Source organism: Manis javanica, unplaced genomic scaffold (assembly GCF_040802235.1).
Source record: "Manis javanica isolate MJ-LG unplaced genomic scaffold, MJ_LKY HiC_scaffold_25, whole genome shotgun sequence".
Classification (NCBI taxonomy): Eukaryota; Metazoa; Chordata; class Mammalia; order Pholidota; family Manidae; genus Manis; species Manis javanica.
Window position 1 is genome coordinate 1388302 of NW_027332171.1, and position 24542 is coordinate 1412843.

General features: G+C 37.3%; 1 protein-coding gene across 1 annotated transcript; it reads left to right on the plus strand.

The window, feature by feature from the left end:
• Positions 1-10094: 10094 nt before the first annotated feature.
• Positions 10095-11033, plus strand: LOC140847617 (olfactory receptor 5AN1-like). Its single transcript, XM_073228330.1, has one exon. The coding sequence runs from the start codon at positions 10095-10097 to the stop codon at positions 11031-11033; it is 939 nt and encodes a 312-aa protein (XP_073084431.1).
• Positions 11034-24542: the final 13509 nt, after the last annotated feature.

Below are 24542 nucleotides of genomic sequence, written 5' to 3' on the forward strand. Positions count from 1 at the left end.
TTTCCAGCAGAAATTTTGCAGGCCTAGGAGAGAATAGTACAATATATTCAATGTGTTGAGAAATATGCCATCCTAGAACAGTCTACAGGATAAGCTGTCCTTCACAGTTGAAGGAGAGATAGAGAGTTTTCCAGACAATGAACCCTAAAGATTTCATTAACAGTCTATTTATTGGTTTTGCAAGAGATTCTAAATGAACTTCTTCACGTAGAAATGAAAACTTGCCAGTGATTAATATGAACCATATGAAAATGTAACTATCACTGGAAAGGTAAAACTAGTTATGTTCAGATACACTAATGTCATTGTAGTGGTATGTACCTTATAAATCCAGTATGAAGAGTGAAAGACAAAATTAAGACACAACTATAAGCACAAAAGTTTGTTACTGGATAGACATGATAAAAAAAGATGTAAGTTTTTGCATCAAAAAGATAAAATGTGGAGTCAGAAGGGTAACACTGTAGTTTTAGTGTGTGTTAGAGCTTAAGTTGTTTGCAGCTTCTAATTGACTGTTATAACTATAACAGATGTTTTATATAAGCCTCATCATAACAAAGAGCCAAAACCTCTAGGAAATACACAAAGAGAAAAGAATTTAAGCATACCAGTACAGAAAATCATTAAATCACTGAGGAAGAGAGCAAAAAGAGAAGAAAAGAATGGAAGGATCACAAAACAGCCAGAAATCAATGAGCAAAGTGATAATGGTAAGTCCACACCTCTCAATAATACTTTACATGTACCAGGACTTTCTCCAGTGAAACACATTGAATGTCTGAATATATGAAAAAACAAAACCCAACTCTGTGCTGCTTAACAAAGACTCATTACAGCCTTTGAGGCACAGATAGATGGGAGGCGAAGGGATAAGCAAAGAAACTGCATGTAAATGGAGAACAAAGAGAGAGGAGATAGCTATAGTTACAACAGAAAGGACAGACTTCTAGGCAGAGACTGAGAAGAGACAAGAAGGGTATAATATAATAATAATAAAGTGGTCCATCCAGCAGGAGGATATAGCATTTGTCAGTATTTATGTCCCCTATAGAGGAGCACTTAAATAAAGAAGACAGATATTAACAGAGATGAAGGGAGAGCTAGACAGCAATACAATAAGAGCAGAGAGCTTCATCACCCCACTTTCAACAATAGATCGATCATCCAGATGGACTGCCAGCAATGGAACTTTGGAGTTAAGCCACATGTTAGGACAGATGGACTTACAGATATTTACAAGCATTTCATCTAAAGGAGGCAGCATAGACATTGTTCTAGAGTTATTTGGAAGCTTCTCCAGGATAGACCATATGTTAGGCCACAAAACAGACCTTGATATATTTAAGAAGATTGAGATCCTATCAAGTATCCTTTCCAACCACAATGGTAAGAATTCAAGTAGAAAAAAAAGCTGAAAGATTCATAATATGAGGTGATTTAACAATATGCTATTGCACATCAGGGGGTCATAGAAGTCATCAAAAGAGACAGAAAGTAATGTCCTAGTTGAATGAAACAGAAATATAACATACCAAAGTTTACGGAATGCAGCAAAGCCATTCTAGATAGGAAGTTCATAATGATGAATACCTCCATTAAGAAGGAAAGTCATTAAAACAACCTAAGATTATAATGTATGTAACTAGAACTAAGTAGTAGAAGGAAGGAAATAACAAAGATCAGAGTAGAAGTACATATAATCAAACTGAAGGATAGTAGGAAACATTAATGAAACTAAGCACTACCTTTTTAAACTGATAAACAAAACAGGCAAACATTTAACTATACTCATCAACAGAAAAAAATACAGGACTGAAATACATAAATTTATAAATGAACGAAAAGACATTCAAAGTGATACCACAGAAATACAAAGCACAATAAGAGACTACCAGGAACAATTATAAACCAACAAACAGGTCCAGCTAGAAGAAATGGACAAATGGTAGAAACACAGAGTTCACCAAGACTGAATCATGAGGAAATAAAAAACCTCAACAAACCAATTAGCAAGAAGATTGAATCAGTCATCAAAAACTTCCTACCAGAATTTCAGAACCAAATGGCTTCACTGGTGGAGTCTATGAAACATTTAAAGAAGAATTATTGAGAATCCTTCTCAAATTCTCCCAAAAAGTAGAAGAGGATGTAACACTTCTATACCCTTTTTATGAGGGCAGCATTTAAATGATACCAAAAATGGACATGGACACTAATATAAAGGAAAGAAAAGTTCAATATCTGAATGAATATAGGTGCAAAAGTCCTCATAAAAATATTGGCAAACTGAATTCAACAATTCTTTTCAAAGGTCATACACCATGACGGAATACAGTACATTGCAACCCATGACTTATTTATAACTAAAAGTTTATACTTTTTGACTCCATTCAAATGAGCACCATTAAAAAAAATGAACCAGGCAATAATTGTAGGAATGATGTTTTATTGATATATTAACTGAGGGATTAGCAATACAGCATTAATATATTGGAAAGAATTCCAATTCAGAATGCCAAAATCATATCTACTATTAATAGGAGGCATGCTGTGTGTGACACACTCCAATAAGTGCTGTGTAATCATTATCTAACTTGATTATTTCTATGAAGAGCAGTAATGCAGTAGCCATTACTATCAGCTCTACTTTATAGGTGCCAGTAGTGAGGCGGGGAGAGGTTAATTTGCTCAAGGTCACAAACCAGCAAGTGGAAAGCCAGAATTCCACCCACCTTGTCTGATACCAGTGTTCATATTGGAACCATCAAAAGTCACATTTCTGTCATGAATTAATTTTATTGTATCCCTTATTGCCTCAGTTTCCTCACTTATGCTTAGAAAATAAGGCCATGTCTGCCCTACAGGTTTGCTGTGATGATTAATTAAGATCAGGTACTGGAAAAAATGTGCGTGTGTGTGTGCGTGTGTGTGTGTGTGTGTGTGTGTGTGTGTGTGTGTGTGTGTAATGGGGGTGCTTTATAAACAGTGAGGTACCCACAGATCTACTTTACTGTTCTGAAGCTGTTTTACCAGCTCGCTGGCTGTGTCACGATCGTGGGATATTTCATCTCCTCTTGCTTCAGGTTCCCCATCTGGAAACTTAAGGTATCAAACTAGATGATCCCTAGATACACAGCAGGTCTACTGACCCCACATTCGTTAAAGCAAAATCTACCATCATGAGATCATGAGAGGACCACGGGGAACTGGGTGATTATATCAGAAGGCACGGGGCAAATTGGAGCATGAGATTAGCTGGGACAAAACTGCCCTGACAACTATGTCTCCGGAGAGCAAGTACCTGGGGGCTTTTCTCCCTCTAACTGTCTTTTTTCCTGGCACCTGAACAACACATTTAAGAGGACCCTCGGGTGTGGGCATCTCTCTCGCTGTGAGTGGACAACCAGTTTATAGACTAAAGCTCCTGTCTTGGAGGGTAATAGGGCTCACTGAGAAACCCCTTTTGGAAAAGAAATAAGCAGTTTCAACCTTTGGTGAGAACTGTGTGTTCCTGAGGGATCTGGGTCAAGGTGAGAGGGTGAGATTAGAGGGCTCAGTGGATTCCGTGCTGTCTTGATAGCCGTGGGATCCTCCCGGTAGGACTGTGCGGACGAGGTTTGTGGTCCTCAGTGTCCCCGTTCCTCAGTCTCCCTCCCCCTCTCCCCCACACCCTCCACTTAGGGCTCTTCCTGGGGTTTTCTCCTTATCCATGTGGTCTGTCCTTCAGTGAAAAGATTAATAACCTCTTACCTAACATTTCAGCTGTTACTCTGGGGTGAGAGGCAGGGGTTGAGCTCTAGGTCTTCAGTTTCTTAAGGACGTGATCTTGAACTCTCTTGCCTCTGTTTTTTCACCTGTTAACTGGGATAATAGGATTATCTGGAATATAATAGGCAATACCTCTAAATGCTAACAAATTTTAGAAGTTAGTAAATGAGGACTTAATAAAAATTAATAATTTACTAAATTATAGGGGGATATCCTAAGTTTAAATATGTTTGTTTCCTAACTTTATCCATCCCAAAGACCCTTTTAATATGATTTTTCCTTTGAGGGTACTGCTTTTATAATAATGAAAACTTTATTGCCATTTAAATTTTAGCTTTGATACATAATTTCTGAGTAGGGAAAGACAAGTTAGTTACTACATAATGATATGACAGAGTATTCTGGTATAATTTCATTTCTTTGAAATATTGCAAATAGTTCTCTGTTGTCACCTTTGAGGAGCCTGATATGAAGGCAGTGGCTGGTTGACACAGTCTCAGAGACGCCCCACTGAGCACAGGTAGTGGTGCCCTCTTTCACCTTCTTTTACTTGTATTTTCCCCATTCAGCGACATCCCGTCTTTCTTAACCCCACAGTATACTCCCCACAACCTTGTAAACTATGTCCTAAAGAGAGAAGGCTGGAAAAGTTTTGTATTAACTCTATCCACATAGTAAAATATCCAGCATATGTACATCAGTCATCTTTTGTATTCCAACTTTTCATGAGTTAGTGAACACATGGAAAAAATTAATCGAATAGAGTGATTATATTTAGAATGTTTCCCCCCTGTTTTTGGCTTACCAGATATTAAACTATATGTTTTCAGGGTCAGTTTTATCATAAAGAAGTAAAACAACCCACCACTCCTCATTCTTTTTGGGCCCCTGATGGGTTAGACAGAATGCATTTAGTTGTGGCTGCCTCTGTTCCCGGAATGTAATAAAGTGAGGAATTTTAGTGCAACCTCTTGATCAAAGCTTGAGTTATTTTCACAGATTTGATCTATTATGTTAGTATTTTTGGAGATGGTATGTGTGGCAGTCCATGTTTCCAAAACATTTTCATTGAAACGAACTCCTCTTGGATAAAACATTTGAGAAATGACATGGCAGCACTCTATTCAAAGAGTAGCAGAAAGATTTCCAAGTCCATATAAACACAGTTGAGATGACGCAAAGCAGGATATTTTTACTTCCACATCCAAAACAGCTACAATGAATAATTTATTAGTATAATCAATATGTATTTACTGTTAAATGCAATTACTAATGTGTTACTATAGCCAGATTCTTGTTAAATAAACCAGCTCCACTAGGCCATGTACTGTACCTCATCAGTATTATCATTTCAGCTGCATTGGGTGGTGGTGGAACATAAAAAGTAGCATTAGGAGTTGATAATCCATCTGAGTGGGAGATAATGGAGCAATACACGATGAAAACAAAGATGATCATTCATCAACAATATTCTTGTGTTAGAGAACATCTGTTTCAGTAATAATTATATGAAGAGTCCCTGATGCTTCAGTATTAGCTCTGCCTTATTTTTCTTTCACAGAGAGGAAAGACTGTGGGAATGATAATTGCTAACATTTATTTAGGTCTTACTGTTTTAAACCCTTTATGCTCTTCAATCCTTGCAGCAACCCCATGAGGTGGTAAGCACTATAGCCCCGTGTATACATGAGGCCACTGGAGCACAGAGCGGGTAATAACTGGCTAAGAGTCCTATGCCAGGAAATAAAAGTCAGGAAAGTCTGAAGTCTTCCCTCTCATTCTTTCTCCATCATTTTCCCGCTCTCTCACTCTCCTTCTGTCTCTCTGTGCTAACGATTAAGGATTATGGATTTGTGTATCTTAATAGATTTTCTAACTATAAATGTAGGAGTTGAAGAAAATTGAAAATACAAGTATAAAGAATACCAAAATCATACCACTCATTATTTTGGTATTTGTAATTGGTTCATGGGTGTGTGTGTGTGTGTTAGAGAGAGATTATGTAAAGCGTTTTTTTTCTTCTAGTGAGGTGGAAGTATTTTGTGCAATCATCAGCAATATATGACAATGTGTATCCTTCATTAACTTATGCTTTTTATATCAAAGACATTACTACATTGTCTTTTTTTTGAGAGGGCATCTCTCATATTTATTGATCAAATGGTTGTTAACAACAATAAAATTCTGTATAGAGGACTCAATGCTCAATGTACAATCATTAATCCACCCCAAGCATAATTCTCGTCAGTCTCCAATCTTTTGAAGCATAATGAACAAGTTCTTACATGGTGAACAATTTCTTACATAGTGAATAAGTTCTTACATGGTGAACAGTACAAGGGCAGTCATCACAGAAACTTTCTGTTTTGATAACATATTATGAACTATAAACAATCAGGTCAAATATGAATATTCGTTTGATTTTTATACTTGATTTATATGTGAATCCCACATTTCTCACTTAATATTATTATTATTATTATTAATTTTTAATAAAATGCTGAAGTAGTAGGTAGATGCAAGATAAAGGTAGAAAACATAGTTTAGTGCTGTAAGAGAGCAAATGTAGATGATCAGGTGGGTGCCTGTAGACTAAGTGTTAATCCAAGCTAGACAAGGGCAATAAAACATCCATGGATGCAGAAGATTTCTCTTAAAACAGGGGGGTGAGGTTCTAAGCCTCACCTCTGTTGATCCCCAATTTCTCACCTGATGGCTCCCCTACGACTGTGCCTGTCTTTGGTTGTTCCTCCCTTGAAGAATCTTACCCGTCTCTGGCTAACCAGTCATCTTCCAGGGCCATACAGGGTAATGTAAAGTTGGTAAGTGAGAGAGAAGCCTTATTGTTTGAAAAGGTTAGCTTTCTACTTCTTTGCATATTGATGCCCTGTGGCTTCTATGCCCAGCATTTGTCTTGAGGTATCTTTACCACTTGGAGGAATTATGATTCTCGGTATACTCGATATGAGGCACGAATTCTATTTAAGGTTGTAATTAGGAAGGAAGAAGAAAAGCTATGGAAGTAGCAGATGGAAGATAACATGGGAAGATTGATTATTTCTTTGACATATCTTCTTGTAGAGTAACTTCAGCATGTATAGGTTTTAAACTACTAATTAAATTGTGTACACACTTTAACTTAATAGGAATACAGTTACATAACCAAAGCAGACCTATAATTACCAGCCACCTCCAGTGAAACCAAGAAAACCAGTTAGGCACCTTAGGCATTTGTGAAAACTTATCTATGATATGGTGGATATTGTCCAGCTGAACTTGAACAGTCTGTGAGAAATCAGACAAATTAAAACAACCCATTCCTGGGGACTGTTCACATCCCATATGTTCTTTTAACAGTAGATAGTCTGTAGTTGTAAGGTTTTGGAGCGCTACAACTTGCACTTCTCCTAATTCTTGGTTGAGTTCCAACAGTATAGATCCAGTCAAATTTGTTGTTTTACTGTATGCACAGGCCAGCTTAGATATCTCCTTCTTCATTCCAATGGCAAGTCCAGGAACCGGTGGGATGGATGCAGCTACAACTGCAGCATCACCTGGATCTTTGTTGAGGTTTCTTGATGATCATCTTCTGGTATGACTCTTCCAGAGAGTGCTGATGCTGGAAGTTCTTCTTCATATCGTATCTTAGTTCATTTTCTGGGTCGCCAAATTAGGCTTTGATCCTCTGTATAAACACAAACAGACCCTTTGCCCACACTTTGATATTCCCTTTATACCATTGTGTAGAACTCATTGGAGGTCACAACACAGGAAATGCTTTTTTTTTAAAAGAAAGGAATATTATCATAAAAATGTACCTCCATAGCCAATCATCTGACACCCTTTAAGTGATCAAAATTAAGGATATTTAAAGCATGCATTAATCATTGGTTTACAGTTATTTTTATCCTGTCAGGGAGTAATTCCCCTTTTATTTCTTTTTTTTTTGTTATCATTAATCTACACTTACATGAAGAATATTATGTTTACTAGGCTCTCCCCTCTACCAGGTCCCCCCTTTAAACCACTTTACAGTCACTGTTCATCAGCATAGCAAAATGTTGTAGAATCACTACTTGTCTTCTCTGTGTTGTACAGCTTTCCTCTTTCTCCCACCCCCCAACATTGTCTTTTTTTATTGTTTTGGAACTCTTTTTTTCCCAATTCAGCAACTGTGTTTCAAGGGTATTTTACTTAAGTGGATTTTTCTGCTGTAACCATATTTTAAATTGTTAAATAGTATTTTTTCTTTATGTTTTCTGTTTTGGTGTTATATTTCAGATAGATCATTCCCATCCCAAGATTACTTAAAAGCAAAATAAGTGTTTATCCTTCGCTATCAACTGAAATAATAACTTAAAAGGGAGTTCTAGTTTTATTGTATTTTCAATTTTTACTAATATTTCCATTTTTCCACAATTTCCGTGTGTTCTTATGATGCTTTTCTACTTCTACAAGAATTATAAATTGTTCATGTTTATTAAACTTTTTAGTATCTGAAAGTACAAGGCTTTTTATTTACTTCTTCAATTTTTATATTTAAACCTTTTTCATTTTTAAAAATTATAGTATAGTAGACATACACTATATTAGTTTCAGGTGTGCAGCATAGGGATACAATTTTATGCATTATGAAATCATACCACTGTAAATGTAGTTACCATTTGTCACCATACAGTTATTGACTCTATTCCCTATGCTGTACTTTTTATCCCATAAATTATTTATTATACAATTGGAAGTTTGTTCCTCTATCCCATCACCTATTTCATCCATTCCCCTACCCCAACCTTTTACGACAACCACCAGTTTGTTCTCTGTATTTATGGTCCATTCCTGATTTGGGTTTTGCTTGTTTGCTCATTTCAAGTCCTTTTCCTTATTAATCTTTGTCAAAAATTTTCTTGGCTATTCTCAATGATTAACTCTTTCATTTCAAGGAAGGTCAGAAAATTTATGGATCATAACCAAGAGGTTATATCTATTGTGAATCTGTTACTAAGTTCTAACCAGCTGACTGTATCAACAAAAAAATATTAAAAAGAACTATGAAGAACTTGAGAATTGAAATTTTCCACATGGACTCTTTGTCTGCACCAAGACGTGTCATAGAGTGATGTTTCTTGTCAACTGACCCAAGTGGACTCAAACTCAAACAAGCCTGATATGAAGTCCTTCACTGGCTTGTATCTTCATGGCCCCAGGAGATTTGCTTCTACCTGAGGTCTGAATGTATGTCTGCCTAGAAGTAATGATGCCTGACTGCCTAGAAGGCTGGTGATCTCTCAGGAAATTCGCTAAATGGATCCATAAAACTCTAGCAGCCCTGGCATTCCTATCCAGGGGTACAACTGTAATTCATGGTTACCTGTAATCAATTAATGATAATAATAGTCAACACCTATTGAAACAGTTGCTATGTAGTAGATTGAGTGCTGAGCATTTGCATGAATTTCCCTACAGCCCTCCCAGTAACATGATGTTTCAAGGCCTCTTATTGTTCTTATTTATTGTCAGTGGTAAATCTTAGTGTGTTTAAGCCACAGGGGCAGGTACATAGAACAGGAGGGTATCAGAACAAAATCTCCAAAATTTGAACATTGAACTGTAGTCCCATGCTATTGCTCAGGTAGAAAAACACCTTAAGTTAATAATATATTGAGGTCAGTAGTTAGCTATACTAGCCTCCCTTTGGTGTACTTTCTATGAAGACTTCCATAAGAACATTTATTCTATAACTTCTTTGGTCACACATGCTATGCCCTACAAAAATATTATCAGAGTTATAAATTGTGATATGATTTTCAGGCCAGTTAGGAGATGAAATATTCAATACATTTGCAAAAGTTGAGAAATTATTACAAACAGGGTAATCATTTTTCTCATGCATCATGGGATCAATTTTTAAAATTTATCAGGATGCCCATGTGGGACAGAAGGTCTATTACAAATTATTACACTATTATTATCAGAAAGTGTAGTTATATAATGAATAAACAGAAGTCTTGAGAAAACACTTTCATCAATGATCTCCATGTACAATAATCACAGATTTTCTACTGTTTCTAAAAAATTCTCCATCAAGTGTTTAAATATGTCCTTCAATTCTCATAGGAATTCATGCCTTAACTGAGAACCTGAAGCACTGAGCAGGTACTCGACAATGTGAGATGAAAAGCAGCAGTGGTTACAGCAAGACAGTGAGCATTTCCCTTTTTCTTGTGCTCCATGGAGGAAAAAACGGGCACTTAGGAGACTTGTAATGCTGCCATTTCCGTTGAGTCAGCGGTGCATTCCCTTTTTTTGATCTCAGGAGTACTGAGGCTATGATTAGGAGACGAAATATTACAGAGATCACCCACTTCATCCTGTTGGGGTTCTCCGATTTTCCCAGAATCAAAGCAGTGCTCTTTGCTGTGTTCCTGGTGATCTACGTTACAACTCTGACTTGGAACCTGAGCATCATCATCTTAATAAGGATGGATTCCCACCTCCACACACCCATGTACTTCTTCCTCAGCAACCTGTCCTTCCTAGACATCAGCTATGTGACCTCCACAGCCCCCAAGATGCTGTCTGACTTTTTTCAGGAACAGCATACCATCACTCTAGTGGGTTGTGCTGTTCAGTACTTCTTCTTTGCAGCCCTGGGACTGACTGAGACTTGTCTCATGACAGCCATGGCCTATGACCGCTATGCTGCCATTTGTAATCCACTTCTCTATTCATCAATCATGTCACCCACCCTCTGTGTTCAGATGGTGCTGGGCTCCTATATGGCTGGCCTCTCTGCTTCCCTATCCCAGTTGTGTGCCATTCTTCAACTCCACTTCTGTGGGCCTAATGTCATCCACCACTTCTTCTGTGACATGCCCCAGTTGTTAGTCTTGTCCTGCACTGACACTTTCTTTGTTCGACTCTTGGCTGCTGTATTAATAATATTCTATGGAATAATAAATGTCGTGGTTATCATAGTATCCTATGGCTATATCATCATCTCCATCATGAAGATCACTACAGCTAAAGGCAGGTCCAAGGCTTTCAACACCTGTGCTTCTCACCTGACAGCGGTTTCCCTCTTCTATACCTCAGGTATGTTTGTCTATTTGAGGTCCAGCTCTGGTGGTTCTTCCAACTTTGACAGATTTGCATCAGTTTTTTACACAGTGATGATTCCCATGTTGAATCCCTTGATTTACAGTCTGAGGAACAAGGGAATCAAAGATGCCTTGAAGAGGTTGCAGAAGAAGGGAGGGTATTGCTAACTTAACAAATTCTGGTATTTTTGACAGATTCATCCTGTCAGAATCCCCTTAACCCACAATACTGAGGCCATGAATAGACTATAAGAAAATTCATACTGCCTTTGGACAGAGAAGGATGATTTGACAGGTTCTATGGCCAAAAGGACCAACATCCTATACAAATCCAGGCAAACACAATGAGTGTAATTCTTCGAGCTTCTCCGGTTTCCCCCTCCATGAAGAGAGGCTTCATTTATCAATATACCCTAAAATATAGATGAAACATTCAGATTCAGAAACTTCTATTTTTTTTCTTTTGAGAATGAGGCCTGTTTAATGTCAGCCCTCTGACTGTAAAGGCGAGATACCTGACAGAGGCCCAGGAATGTAGGAACACAGTCTCCCACATGTTCTGATGCAACATAATCCAGACATGATAGTGATCCATGCTTGCTGTGTGTTTCTGACCAGAATGGGAATGAACCATGGGAGATGAAGTGCCTTTGGACAAACAAAGCTATATAGTTGGCCTGGTTGTACCTCCTTGTAGGGAAAAGGAAGATTGCTTAGGTCTGTATGGGGGCAAGTTCTGCCAATAAACAGAGCTTGAACAGACTGTTAAGAGAGTTTGACTCCTCATAATGTGCTCAGATCATGGCCTGTTCAGGGAACATTGGAACAGTCAGTTGTCTTGCAAGGTTGCATGAAATCATAATAAATGAGGCTTGTATAATAATAGTTACAGAAGCTCTTTGTACAAGAGTATAAAGCAGGAGCCCTAGGGCCACACCCTGAAGCCTCAGACATGGAGTGGATGCTCTGCCTAGCATCATTGTCCCAAAGCGGGTCAGGATGGCTGTTTTCATGGGCTCCCCAGCTGGTGCAACTCAGATGCTACTGAGTGCATCTGGTGAAGATTTTTATTCTTAGTTGCATTTCCCATTTATCTGCTTGTCTTCATGCTTTGCAGTAAACGTTTCTTTCTTTAATGTATTATTGCATACAATCGCATTTCTGCCTTATCAGATCCTTTGAACCTTATCTTTAGCAAAACACTTCTGGAAACACCAATCTGAGACAGCTAATATTTTTCTAAGGCCTCTTTCAGAACTAACCATGTAACAAAGCTTAAGCCCCATCCTCATCACCGCCAGCTGCCATCTAAGGAAGGAGGAGGTGACTTGAATCATAAAGAGGAATGAAATGAAGAATGTGGTCCCTTCAGTGCCATTTACTTATGATTCCGATGATTTAGTTTCTTGTATCTAGTGTTTAATGAGGATTTCTCATGGGAGATGACACTCAAAATCCACGTCATAGCCAACAGCCATTTCTGTTATTGTGGGACTCAAAATTCTCTATCTTCCCCATTAAATCTAGAAATGTACCTTGGTTGACATAGCTGATGGTTCGCACTATCAAGTCACTTCTGATATTTCAGTATCTGTTCATTTTTGGTAGGAGGAGAATTATGGGAAATCTCATTGTAGTAATAGAATTACTGCATATTCAGTGTTGCTGAACTAAGAATAAATATGACAAACTGTATATGTTCTTTCCTGTCATCTGTGTTTGGCATTTTTTGTCCTAGAGATTTATGGTTGTATGAGGTGATAATGAATGGAGTAGAATGGTTAGAGTTCCTTTAATACTGATACCTTCCAGAAACCCTCAAGGCTCAGGAGAGGAAATAGATAATAGGATATGCAGAATTCTCAGATCTAGGCAATTTCCTCTGTCTGAAGAAGGACACACAACTTTGGGTGATTGTAGTCTGGTTAAAAAAACCTGGAACATGTACAGTGATACTTGCTATTAATTTGCCAGATTGGCCAGGCATGAACAAACTGACACAGAACAGATGTCATTACTTTTACATATTATCCTTGGAGATTCATTGGATTCTTATTGTTGTTTTGGGATCTCAGATCTGATGGGTCACATGAATAGCTCTGTTCAATGAAGACTGTAAGTGAGGAGGTGTTTGAAGGCTTTTCCAAGTCTTCCATGAGACTCCACATGGGCAGGGTCGAAAGAGTGGAATTATAGATCCTCTGGGAAAGTTTGTGAGGGCTTTCCTCCTGATAAGGAAAGAATGTGGTATGAATAAAGGATGTGTGGTCCCTGTGCATGCATAGGCATGCTTTTTGAAGGATTTCTCTTTAAAATGTGTGAGAATGTGTGAGAAGCCTGTTTCTAAGGGGCCATGAGGACTTTCTTGGGAGATAGACCTCTGTTAGGTTTATAATACAGTGTCGTTGATTCTAATCACTATGCTGTGCATTCAGTGTCCAGATTTATTCATCTTCTAGTTGCAAGTTAATACCCTTTCATAACATCTCCTCAAGTGTTCTGTCCCCCAGCCCCTGGTAACCACAATTCTACTCTCTATTTCTTTGAATTTGACTTTTAAGAGATTCCACAAATAAGTGACATCATACAGTATTTGCCTTTTTCTGGTTTATTGCACTTAGCATAATGATCCCAAATTCTATCCATATTGTCACAAATGGTAGCATTTCCTTTGCTCTTGTGGTTCAATTATATTCCACTGTTAGTGTATGCCATGACTTCTTCACCCATTCACACACTGATGGACACTTTTTTTTCCCATATCTTGGCTATTGCGAGTAATGCTGCAGTAAACATGGGAGTGCAGATATCTTTTTGATATCATTTTTTCATATGCAGTGGCCATATACACAGACGTGGTATTGTTGGACTGTATGGTTGTACCATTGTAAAAGTTGGAGGAACCTCCATGCTAATAGTGACTTAAACCATTTACATTCTCATCACAAAGTGTACATCACCAACCCATGTTATCTCTTGTCTTCTTGATGTTGGCCATTCTAACAAGTGTGAGGTGATATCTCATTTTGTTTATGCTTCAATTTTGCATTTCTCTGATTATTAGTGATGATGAGCACCTTTTCATATATTTGTTGGCCATTTGGATGTCTTCTTGTAAAAACGTCTATTCAGTTTCTCTGTCCATCCTTTATTTGGTTTGTTTGTTCTATTATTATTGAGTTGTTCGAGTTTTTTGTATATATTGGCTATCAATGCCTTGTCTGATATATGGTTTGCAGATATTTTCTGCCATTCTCCAGGTTGTCTTTTCATGTTGTTTCTTTTCTGTGCCGGAACATTTTAATTTGATTTCCCGCTTGCTGAATTTTGCTTTTGTTGCTTGTTTTTTTTTGGTGCCATATCCTAAAAAATTATTGCCAAGGCCAATTTCAAGGAGTTCTTTCTCTGTCTTTTCTTCTAGGAATTTTATGCTTTAGGTGTTTCTTTCAAATATTCTATAAATTTATGGTTATTGTTTGTGACTGCTGGAAGATGGTGGTCCAATTTCATTATCATGCATGGTTATCCAGTTTTCCAACACCATTTGTTTAAGAGACTACTCTTTCTCCATTGAGTATTTTTGCCTTTCTATTCAAACACTGGTTAACTACACATGCAGGGGTTGACTGCTTGACTCCCTATTTGTTCCACTGGGTTATATGTCTATGTTTATGGTAGCTCATATTGTTTTGATTAGCAAAGCTTTGTAGGATAGTTTTAAATCAGAAGTGTGATGCTTCCAGGTTTGTTCTTTTTCAGAATTGCTCTGGTATTGAATGTCCTTTGTCGTTTCATGCAAAGTTTAGTATTGTGTTTTCTGTTCTTGTGAATAATGCCATTAGAATTTTCATAGAGATTATGTTGAATGAATAGTTGTTTTTCAGTACTATGAGTACTTGACAATTATTAACTTAGTTTTGTGATTACTGCTTAGAAGGTACATTACACGTCAGCCTGGCTCTTTGGGTCACTGGGGCTTACACTCTTGTGTTCCTGAGGTCTGTAGCCCACAAAGAAACAATTGTTAACTACCATCCCCAGGGATTAGTGCAGAGGGCAAAGAAGGAAACAACCAACCCCAGTATTTCTCCAAAAGAAATCTATGTACACACTTTCAAAATGCGTCCTGAGTGTCTGGTCCCAATTACCCTGCATGTAGCTGTTGAATGGGATTCTTCCTTTGGGTCAGTGACAGTTCTTGTTATGCCATAACTATAAGGAGCTACTAAGGGGAATGAAGGCTGCTGGACACCACAAAGGATTGAGAGATAATCATGAGGTTGGGCCCAGATGGACAAGATACCCCTTGCAGAGTAGGAGAGGTGGCTATTTTATTTAAGGCACAGAAACCAATACAGAGAATCTGGAAGAATGAAGAAATGGAGACACATGTTCCAAACAAAAGAAGAAAATAAAAATCTAGAAATAGACCTTATTGAAATAGGGATAAGGAATTTACCTGATAAATAGTTCCATTTCTGGTGATAAAGATATTCACCAAGGTTAGGAGAATAATGCATGAACAAAATGAGTTTCAATAAATAGCTACAAAATATAAGAAATTATCAAATAGAAATCACAGAGATTCAGAAAATATAATGAAAATTCAAAGTGGATATTCAATAGCATACTAGAGGAAGTATAAAAAAGGATCAGTTATATTGAAGATAGGTCAGTGCAAGTAATGCAATCAGAAAAGCAAAAAGAATGAAGACAGTTTCAAGGATTTATACAGATCAATATTTGTATTATTTAAGTCCCAGAAGGTGATGAGAGAGAGAGAGAGAGAGAGAGAGAGAGAGAGAGAGAGAGAGAGAGAAGCTTGCAAAGCATTTTCAAGAAATAATGGCTTACTATTTCCTTAACCTGAGGAAAAAAGCAGACATCCAGATCCAGGAATCCCAGATAATTCCAAATAATGTGAATCCAAAGAGAACCATACTCAGATATCTTATGGATAAGATATCTTACAGAGAAGTAAAGTTTAGATACTCTAATATTGTCATTGTAGTGGTATATCACTTACAAATCTAGTAAGAAGATTGAAAGGCAAAAGTAGAAAAATAACTATAACTACAGTCATTTGTTAGTAGATACACAAGACAAAAAAGATATAAATGTATGCATCAAAAACATAAAATGTGGAGGTAGGATGGTAGGTATGTAGTGTTAGAACTCCGGGAGCCTGAGACTCCTGTCACTAGTGGAGGGCCAGCAGGCTCCATTGGTTCCTCTGAGACCCAGCACAGCGCTGGTATTTGAACAATTTACCAGTATTGGGAAATGTGTCAGAGGGTCAGGGGCTGGAGGGAGGTCTCTTCAAGGAGAAAGGGCAGGTGGATGATGCTTCCCCAGCCCCTCCCTAAGCCCAAGTGTTCAGGCATTCATGGGAACCAGCTCCAAACATGCCATTTCCCTCACTGGCAGCTCAGCCCTTAGTTGCCCGCCCCTGTGACCTGCACTGCCTACACAAAAGATGTAGATTATTACATTGTCTTTATAAAGTGTGGAGGATGAAGAAGAATAAAAAGTAGTACACTTAGATTGTATTTGAAATAGAGTGACCATAACTTTGTATACAATTTTATATATGGAGGAAACTATCAATGAACCTTATGGTAACCACAAACCTAAAGCCTATAATAGGTACAAAAAAATTTAAAAAATAAATGTAAGCATAACACTAAAGATAACCATCAAATTAGGAGAACAGTATAAGAGAGGAAGAAAGGAACAGAGAAGAACTAAAAAAATCCAACAGGAAACCAGTTAATAAAATGGCAGGCGGTACTTATCTATCAATAATTACCTTAAATGTAAATGGACTGAATGCATCAACAAAAGACATAGAGTGGCACAATACATAAAGAAACAAGACCCATTCCAATGCTGCCTACAAGAGACTCATTTCAGACCCACAGACATACACAGAATGAGAGTGAAGGGGTGGAAAAGATATTTCATGCAGATAAAAGGGAGAAAAAACCCCCAGGAGTACCAGTACTTGTATCAGACAAAACAGATTTCAAAAGAAAGAAAGTAAGAAGAGACAAAGAAGGTCATTACATGATGATAAAAAGATCAGTCCATCAAGAGAATGTAACTATTATAAATATCTGGGCACACAACATAGGACCACCTAAATATGTGAACCAAATACTAACACAACTAAAGAAAGAAACAGAACGCAACTCAATCATATTAGGGGACTTTAACATACCACTTACATCAATGGACATGTAAATGAGACAAAAAATAAATAAGGAAACAGAGGCATTAAATAACACATCATATCAGATAGACTTAATTGTTACATACTGAACATTCCACCCAAAAACAGCAGGATACAAAATTTTCTGAAGTGTACATGGAACATTCTCCAGAGTAGACCACATATTAAGACACAGAAAGACCATATAGGTAGATCACATATTAAGACACATACAACAAATAAATTAAAAAATACTGCAAACGTGTTAAGCATATTTTTAGATCACAATGGTATGAAACTAGAAATAAATTACATGAAGAAAACAAACCCACAAACACATGGAGGCTAAACAACAATGTTTCCATATAATCAATGGACCAGTGAACAAATTAAAACAGAAATCAAGCAATATATGGGTACCAATGAAAACAAAAATTCAACAGTCCAAAATTTGTGGGATACCACAAAAGTGGTTCTATGAGAGAACTACATGGCAATACAGGCCTACCTCAAGAAATGAGAACAATCCCAAATAAGCAGTATAAACTCAGAGTTAAAGAAACTAGAAAAAGAAGCACAAATGAGTCCTAAAGTCAGTAAAAGGAGGGACATAAAAAGATCAGAGCAGAAATGAATAAAATGGAGAAAAATGAAACAATAGAAAAGTTCATGAAACCAAGACCTGGTTCTTTGTGAAGATGAAGAAAATAGACAAACTCCTTCCCAGGACTTATGAATGAAAAAAAGAGAGGGGACACAAACAAAATCTGAAAACAGGAAAAGGAATAGTTTACAACTAGCACCTCAGAAAACATAAGAAATGATTAGAGAATTCTATGAAAAATTATATGAGAAACAAATTGGGACAACCTAGATCAAACAGACAAATCCTTAATAAAGTACAAACTTCCAAGATTGACCCAGGAAGAAGCACAAAATCTGAACAAACTGATTGCCAATAATGAATGTAAACTGGTAATCAAAAAGCTCCCAAGAAACAGAAGGCCATTATCAGATGGCTTCACAGCTGAATTCTACCCAACATTTAAAGAAGAGCTAATACCCATCCTTCTTAAAGTATTCCAATAAATGGAAGAGGAGGGAATACTTCCAAACTCATTCTATGATTCCAGCATCATTCTAATACCACAACCAGGCAAAGACACTAGCAAAAAAAAAAATTATAGATTGATAACCCTGATGAACATAGATGCAAAAATCCTCAACAAAATATTAGCAAACAGAACTCAAAAGTACATCAAAAGGATCATCCATCCTGACCAAGAGGGATTTATTGCAGAGATGCAAGGGTGGGACAGTACTGGTAAATCAATCAATTGCTACACCACATTAACCAAAAGAAGGATAAAAATCACATGATCATCTTAATAGATGCTGAAAAAGCATTGGACAAAATTCAACATCCATTCATGATAAAAACTCTCAACAAAATGGGTATGGAACATACACACCTCAATGTAATAAAGGTGCTATATAACAAACCCACAGCCAACACCATACTCAACAGTGAAAAGCTGGAAGCTTTTCATCTAAGATCAGAAACAAAACAAGAATGTCCACTCTCCTCACTTTCATTCAACGTAGTACTGGAGGTCCTGGCCATGGCAATAAGATAACACAAAGAGATAAAACATATTCAAACTGTTAAGGAACAAGTTAAACTGTCACTTTTTTCAGACAACATGATATTATACATAGAAAACCCCACGACTCCACCGAAACACTATTAGAATGAATAACTAGATTCAGCAAAGTTGCACAATACAAAATTAATACACAGAAATCTGTTGCATTATTGTATACTAAGAGTGAGCTGGCAGAAAGAGAAATCTGGAAAACAATTCCACTTATGATTACATCATAAAGAATAAAATACCTAGGAATAAGCCCAACTAAGGAGGTGAAAGACCTGTGCTCTGAAAACTATAGACACTGATGAAAGAAATTGAAGACACAAATCAATGGAAATACATGCCTTGCTCATGGATAGGAAAAATTCATCCTGTCAAAATAGCCATCCTGCTCAATGCAATTTACAGATTCAATGCAATCCCTATCTAAATGTCAATGGCATTTTTTAATAAACTACAGCAAATAATCCTAAAATTCATGTGAAACCACAAATGACTCCAAATCAGCAAGACAATAGTGAGAAAGAAAAACAACGTTCGAGTATTGCGCTCCCTGACTTCAAGGTATACTACAAAGCTACAGTAATCAAAACAGTATGGTACTGGCACAAGAACAGGGTCATACATCAACGGACCAGAAAAGAAAGCCCAGAAATAACCCCATGCATATGTGGTCAGTTAATGTATGATATAGGAGCCATGAATATATAATGAGGAAAAGACAGCCTCTTCAAACTGGTGTTGGGAAACCTGGACAGCTATGAGAACGAGAATGAAACTGGATTACTGTCTGACTCCTTTCACAAAAGTAAACTTGAAATGGATTCAAGATCTAAATATAAGACATGAGACCTAAAACTCTTAGAAGAAATCATAAGCAAAAGTCTCTTGAGAATAAACATGAGCAATTATTGTCTGGACCCATCTCCCAAGGCAAGGGAAACAAAAGCAGAAGTGGACAAGTGGGACTACATCAAACTAAAAAGCTTCTGTACAGCAAAGGATGCCAGTAATAAATAAAAAGGCAACCTACATCATGGGAGAATATATTCATAAATGATTTATCTGATGAGTTAACATCCAAAATATATAGAGAATTCATATGATTCAGCTCCAAAATAATAATAATAATAATAATAACTTAATAAATGGGCAGAGACCTGAGCAGACCTTTTCCTAAAGAAGAAATACAGATGGCCAATAAACACATGAAAAGATTCTCTATATCCCTAATTATCATGGAAATGCAAAGGAAAAACACAATGAAATATCACCTTACCCCAGTTACAATGGCCGCTATCCAAATACAAGAAATAATAAGTGTCGGCAAGGATGTGGAGAAAAGGGAACAGTCCTACAGTGTTGGTGGGAATGTCAATTGGGGCAGCCACTGTGGACGGGAATATGTAGGGTTCCTCAAAAAACTAAAAACAGAAATACCACATGACCCAGTAACCCCACTTCTAAGAATTTACCCAAAGGAAACAAAATATCTGATTTTCAATAGATGAATATAATTAAAAGAGGAAGTGGTACATGTATACAGTGCAATATTATTCAGCCATAAAAAGAAGAAATCCTGTTGTTTGTGACAACATAGATCGATCTAAAGGGTATTATGCTAGGTGAAATAAGCTAGGTGGAGAGTGAAATATACCATATGATTTCACTTACATATGGAATCTAAAAAAAACAAAGTGGACAAAATAGCAGTAGACTCTTAGACACTGAGAAATGACTGGTGGTTACCATGGGTGAGTTTGTGGGATGGGGTGGGTGAGGAAGATAAAGAGACACAGAATCTCAGTCATAATATAAGTTTGTCACAGGGCTGGAAGTGCAGCATAGAGAATATAGTGAGTGGTTCTTTAACATCTTTCTATGTTGACAAGTAGTACCTGCACTAGTTAGGGTGAGTGTTTAGTAATATGTGTAACTGTTGAATCATTGTGATATATACTGAAACCAATATAATGTTGTATATTAACTATTTTTCAATTAAAAAAGAAACTGATAAAGAAGGCACCCCATTTACCTCAGTAGGAATGATATTTGGGCAGGGGTTTTGACTTCTATAAGGAAGACGGGTCAAAATATATGTGACCTTGTACACGTCTCAAAAATAGCTGGTAGAGAGGAAGGGAAAATGTGGCTTCCTTGATTCCTGGTGCCACTTTTTTTTTACCTGGGACCCACATGTGATCTGCCTTAGTGCCACTACATTTAATTCAGTGTAAAAAGTCATTTCCATGATAGACTCAAGTAGATAAAATCCTAGATTTTGAGAATAGAGGTTCTGACAAATGTCACATTAGAGAAACCACTAGAAGCTAGGAAGCCATACAGAGTCTTTCCTTCACTGATTTTCTTGATTGAGTTTTGCTGTTAAATGTGTTTATACTTTAATACAAATAAAATAATGTATAAAATTAAATGTCCAGATTAAAAATAATTTAAGTGGAAACACATTATACCTTTAATCCAGAACAGAGATAGAGAGAGAGCATTAGTGAGAGAGGGAGGAGAGATGGAGATTGCTCTGTTTAGCCCTGAGTAGCCTGCTTCTCTCCTCCTTACTGCTTGAGCCTCCTTGTGGAGTGAATTGTGAAGAAGAGATGGGAGAGAGCAATGGTGGAAGGAAGCGGACATTTTTAAAGGTTGGGGAGATTCTCAGAGCTAGAAAGAAGGTAAAATCGCCACGTTCTGGGCACAGATGGGCCTGGAGCTGCTCCTAGTAGCTTCCTTCAGAAATGATGACTTTGTGGTGAGTCTAAGGAGGGGGGGACCCGAGTCCCAGAAAACTGAACCTCTGTGTTCCTTTTTAGAGCTTCAAGCTTTTCTTTGCTTCTCTCATTTTTATTTTATTTTTTGTTTTTTACTTGTGATGTGATTGGCATACAACATTATATCCATTTTAGGTGTACGGTATGATTCGGTATTTATATATTACCAAATGAACATCACAGGAAATCTAGTTAACTTTGGTCACCATACACAGTTACAGAATTATTTCTCCCTGGGGTGAGAACATTCAAGATGTAATTGGCTGCCCCAATTGACATTCCCACCAACACTGTAGGACTGTTCCCTTTTCTCCACATCCTCAGCAACTTTCAAATATGCAATAGAGTATTACTAAGTGTAGTGATCATGCTGTATATTATATCCCCATGACTTATTTATTTATTTATTTGTTTTTATTTTGGTATCATCAATCTACAATTACATGAGCAACATTATGGTTACTAGACTGCCCGCATCATCAAGTCCCCACCACATACTCCATTACAGTCACTGTCCATCAGCCTAGTAAGATGCTGTAGAATCACTAGTTGCCTTCTCTGTGTTGTACAGCCTTCCCTGTGCCCCACCCCTATGTTATGTCTGCTAATCATAATACCCCCTTTTCCCCCTTGTCCCTCCCTTCCCACCCATCCTCCCCAGTCCCTTTCCCTTTGGCAAATGTTAGTCCTTCTTGGGTTCTGTGAGTGTGTTGCTGTTTTGTTCCTTCAGTTTTTGCTTTGTTCTTATGCTCCACAGATAAGTGAAATCATTTGATACTTGCTTTTTTTCCACCGAGCTTATGTAACTGAGCATAATACCCTCCATATTGTTGCAAATGGTAGGATTTTTTTTCTCATGGCTGAATAATATTCCATTGTGTATATGTACTACATCTTCTTTATTCATTCATCCATTGATGGACACTTAGGTTGCTTCCATTTCTTGACTATTGTAAATACTGCTGCGATAAATGTAGGGGTGCATATGTCTTTTTCAAAGTGGCTGCTGCATTCGTAGGGTAAATTCCTAGGAGTGGAATTCCTGGGTCAAATGGTATTTCTATTTTGAGTTTTTTGAGGAACTCCATACTGTTTTCCACAATGGTCGAACTAATTTACATTCCCACCAGCAGTATTGGAGGCTTCACCTTTCTACACACATCCTCGCCAACATTTGTTGTTGTTTGTCTTTTGGATGGTAGCCATCCTTACCGGTGTGAGGTAATATCACATTTGTGGTTTTAATTTTGCAGTTCAAACATAATTAGTGATGTGGAACATCTTTTCATGTGCCTGTTGGCCATCTGAATTTCTTCTTTGGAGAAGTGTCTGTTCAGGTCCTCTGCCCATTTTTTAATTGGCTTATTTGCTTTTTGTTTGTTGAGGTGCATGAGCTCTTTATATATTTTGGATGTCTACCCTTTATCGAATCTGTCATTTATGAATATATTCTTCCATACTTTAGGATGTCTTTTTGTTCTACTGATAGTGTCCTGTTCTGTACAGAAGCTTTTCAACTTGATATAGTACCACTGGTTCAGTTTTGCTTTTGTTTCTCTTGCCCGGGGAGATATGTTCATGAAGTTACTCATGTTTATGTCCAAGAGATTTTTGCCTATGTTTTTCTCTAAGAGTTTTATAGTTTCATGATATACATTGAGGTCTTTGATCCATTTTGAATTTACTTTTGTGTATGGGGTTAGAAATGATACAGTTTCATTCTCTTGTATGTAGCTGTCCAGTTTTGAAAACACCAGCTTTTGAAGAGGCTGTCATTTCCCCATTGTATGACCATGGCTCCTTTATTGTGTATTAACTGACCATATATGTGTGGGTTTATATGTGGGCTCTCTAGTCTGTTCCATTGGTCTATGAGTCTGTTCTTGTGCATGTACCAAATTGTCTTGATTACTGTGGCTTTGTAATAGAGCATGAAGTCAGGGAGCATAATAACCCCCACTTTATTCTTCCTTCTCAGGATTGCTTTGCCTCTGCAGGGTCTTTTGTGGTTCCATATGAATTTTAGAACTATTTGTTCCAGTTCATTGAAGAATGCTGTTGGTATTTTGATAGGGATTGCATTGAATCTGTAGATTGCTTTAGGCAGTATGGTCACTTTGACAATATTAATTCTTCCTAGACAAGAGCATGGGATGAGTCTCCATTTGTTAGTGTCCTTTTTAATTTCTCTTAGGAATGTCTTATAGTTTTCAGGGTGTAGGTCTTTCAGTTCCTTGGTTAGGTTTATTCCTAGGTATTTTATTCTTTTTGATGCAATTGTGTATGGAATTATTTTACTAATTTCTCTTTCTGCTAGCTCATCGTTAGTGTATAGGAAAGCAACAGATTTCTTTGTATTAATTTTGTATCCTACAACGTTCTGAATTCAGACATTAGCTCTTGTAGTTTTGTAGTGGATTCTTTAGGATTTTTTTATGTACAATATCATGTCATCTGCAAATAGTGATAGTTTGACTTCTTCTCTACCAATCTGGATGCCTTGTATTTCTTTGTTTTGTCTTATTGTCATAGCTAGGACCTCCAGTACTATGTTGAATAACAGTGGGGAGAGTGGGCATCCCTGTCTTGTATCTGATCTTAGGTGAAAAGCTTTCAGCTTCTCTCTGTTAAGTATGATGTAGGCTGTGGGTTTGTTATACATGGCCTTTATTATGTTGAGGTACTTGCCCTCTACATCCATTTTGTTGAGAGTTTTTATTATGATTGGATGTTGAATTTTGTCGAATGCTTTTTCAGCATCTATGGAGATGATCATGTGGTTTTTGTCCTTTTTGTTGATGTGATGGATGATGTTGATGGATTTTTGAATGTTGTACCATCCTTGCATCCCTGAGATGAATCCCACTTGATCATGGTGTATGATCCTCTTGATGTATTTTTGAATTCGGTTTGCTATTATTTTCTTGAGTATTTTTGCATCTATGTTCATCAGGGATACTGGTCTATTTCTTCCTTGGTCAGTCTTGGAAGGTTGTATTTTTCTAGGAAGTTATCAGTATCTCATAGGTTT

Bases quoted from the DNA above. Each gene is read 5' to 3' on its own strand.
- LOC140847617 (XM_073228330.1), top strand. From the start codon at position 10,095: ATGATTAGGAGACGAAATATTACAGAGATCACCCACTTCATCCTGTTG.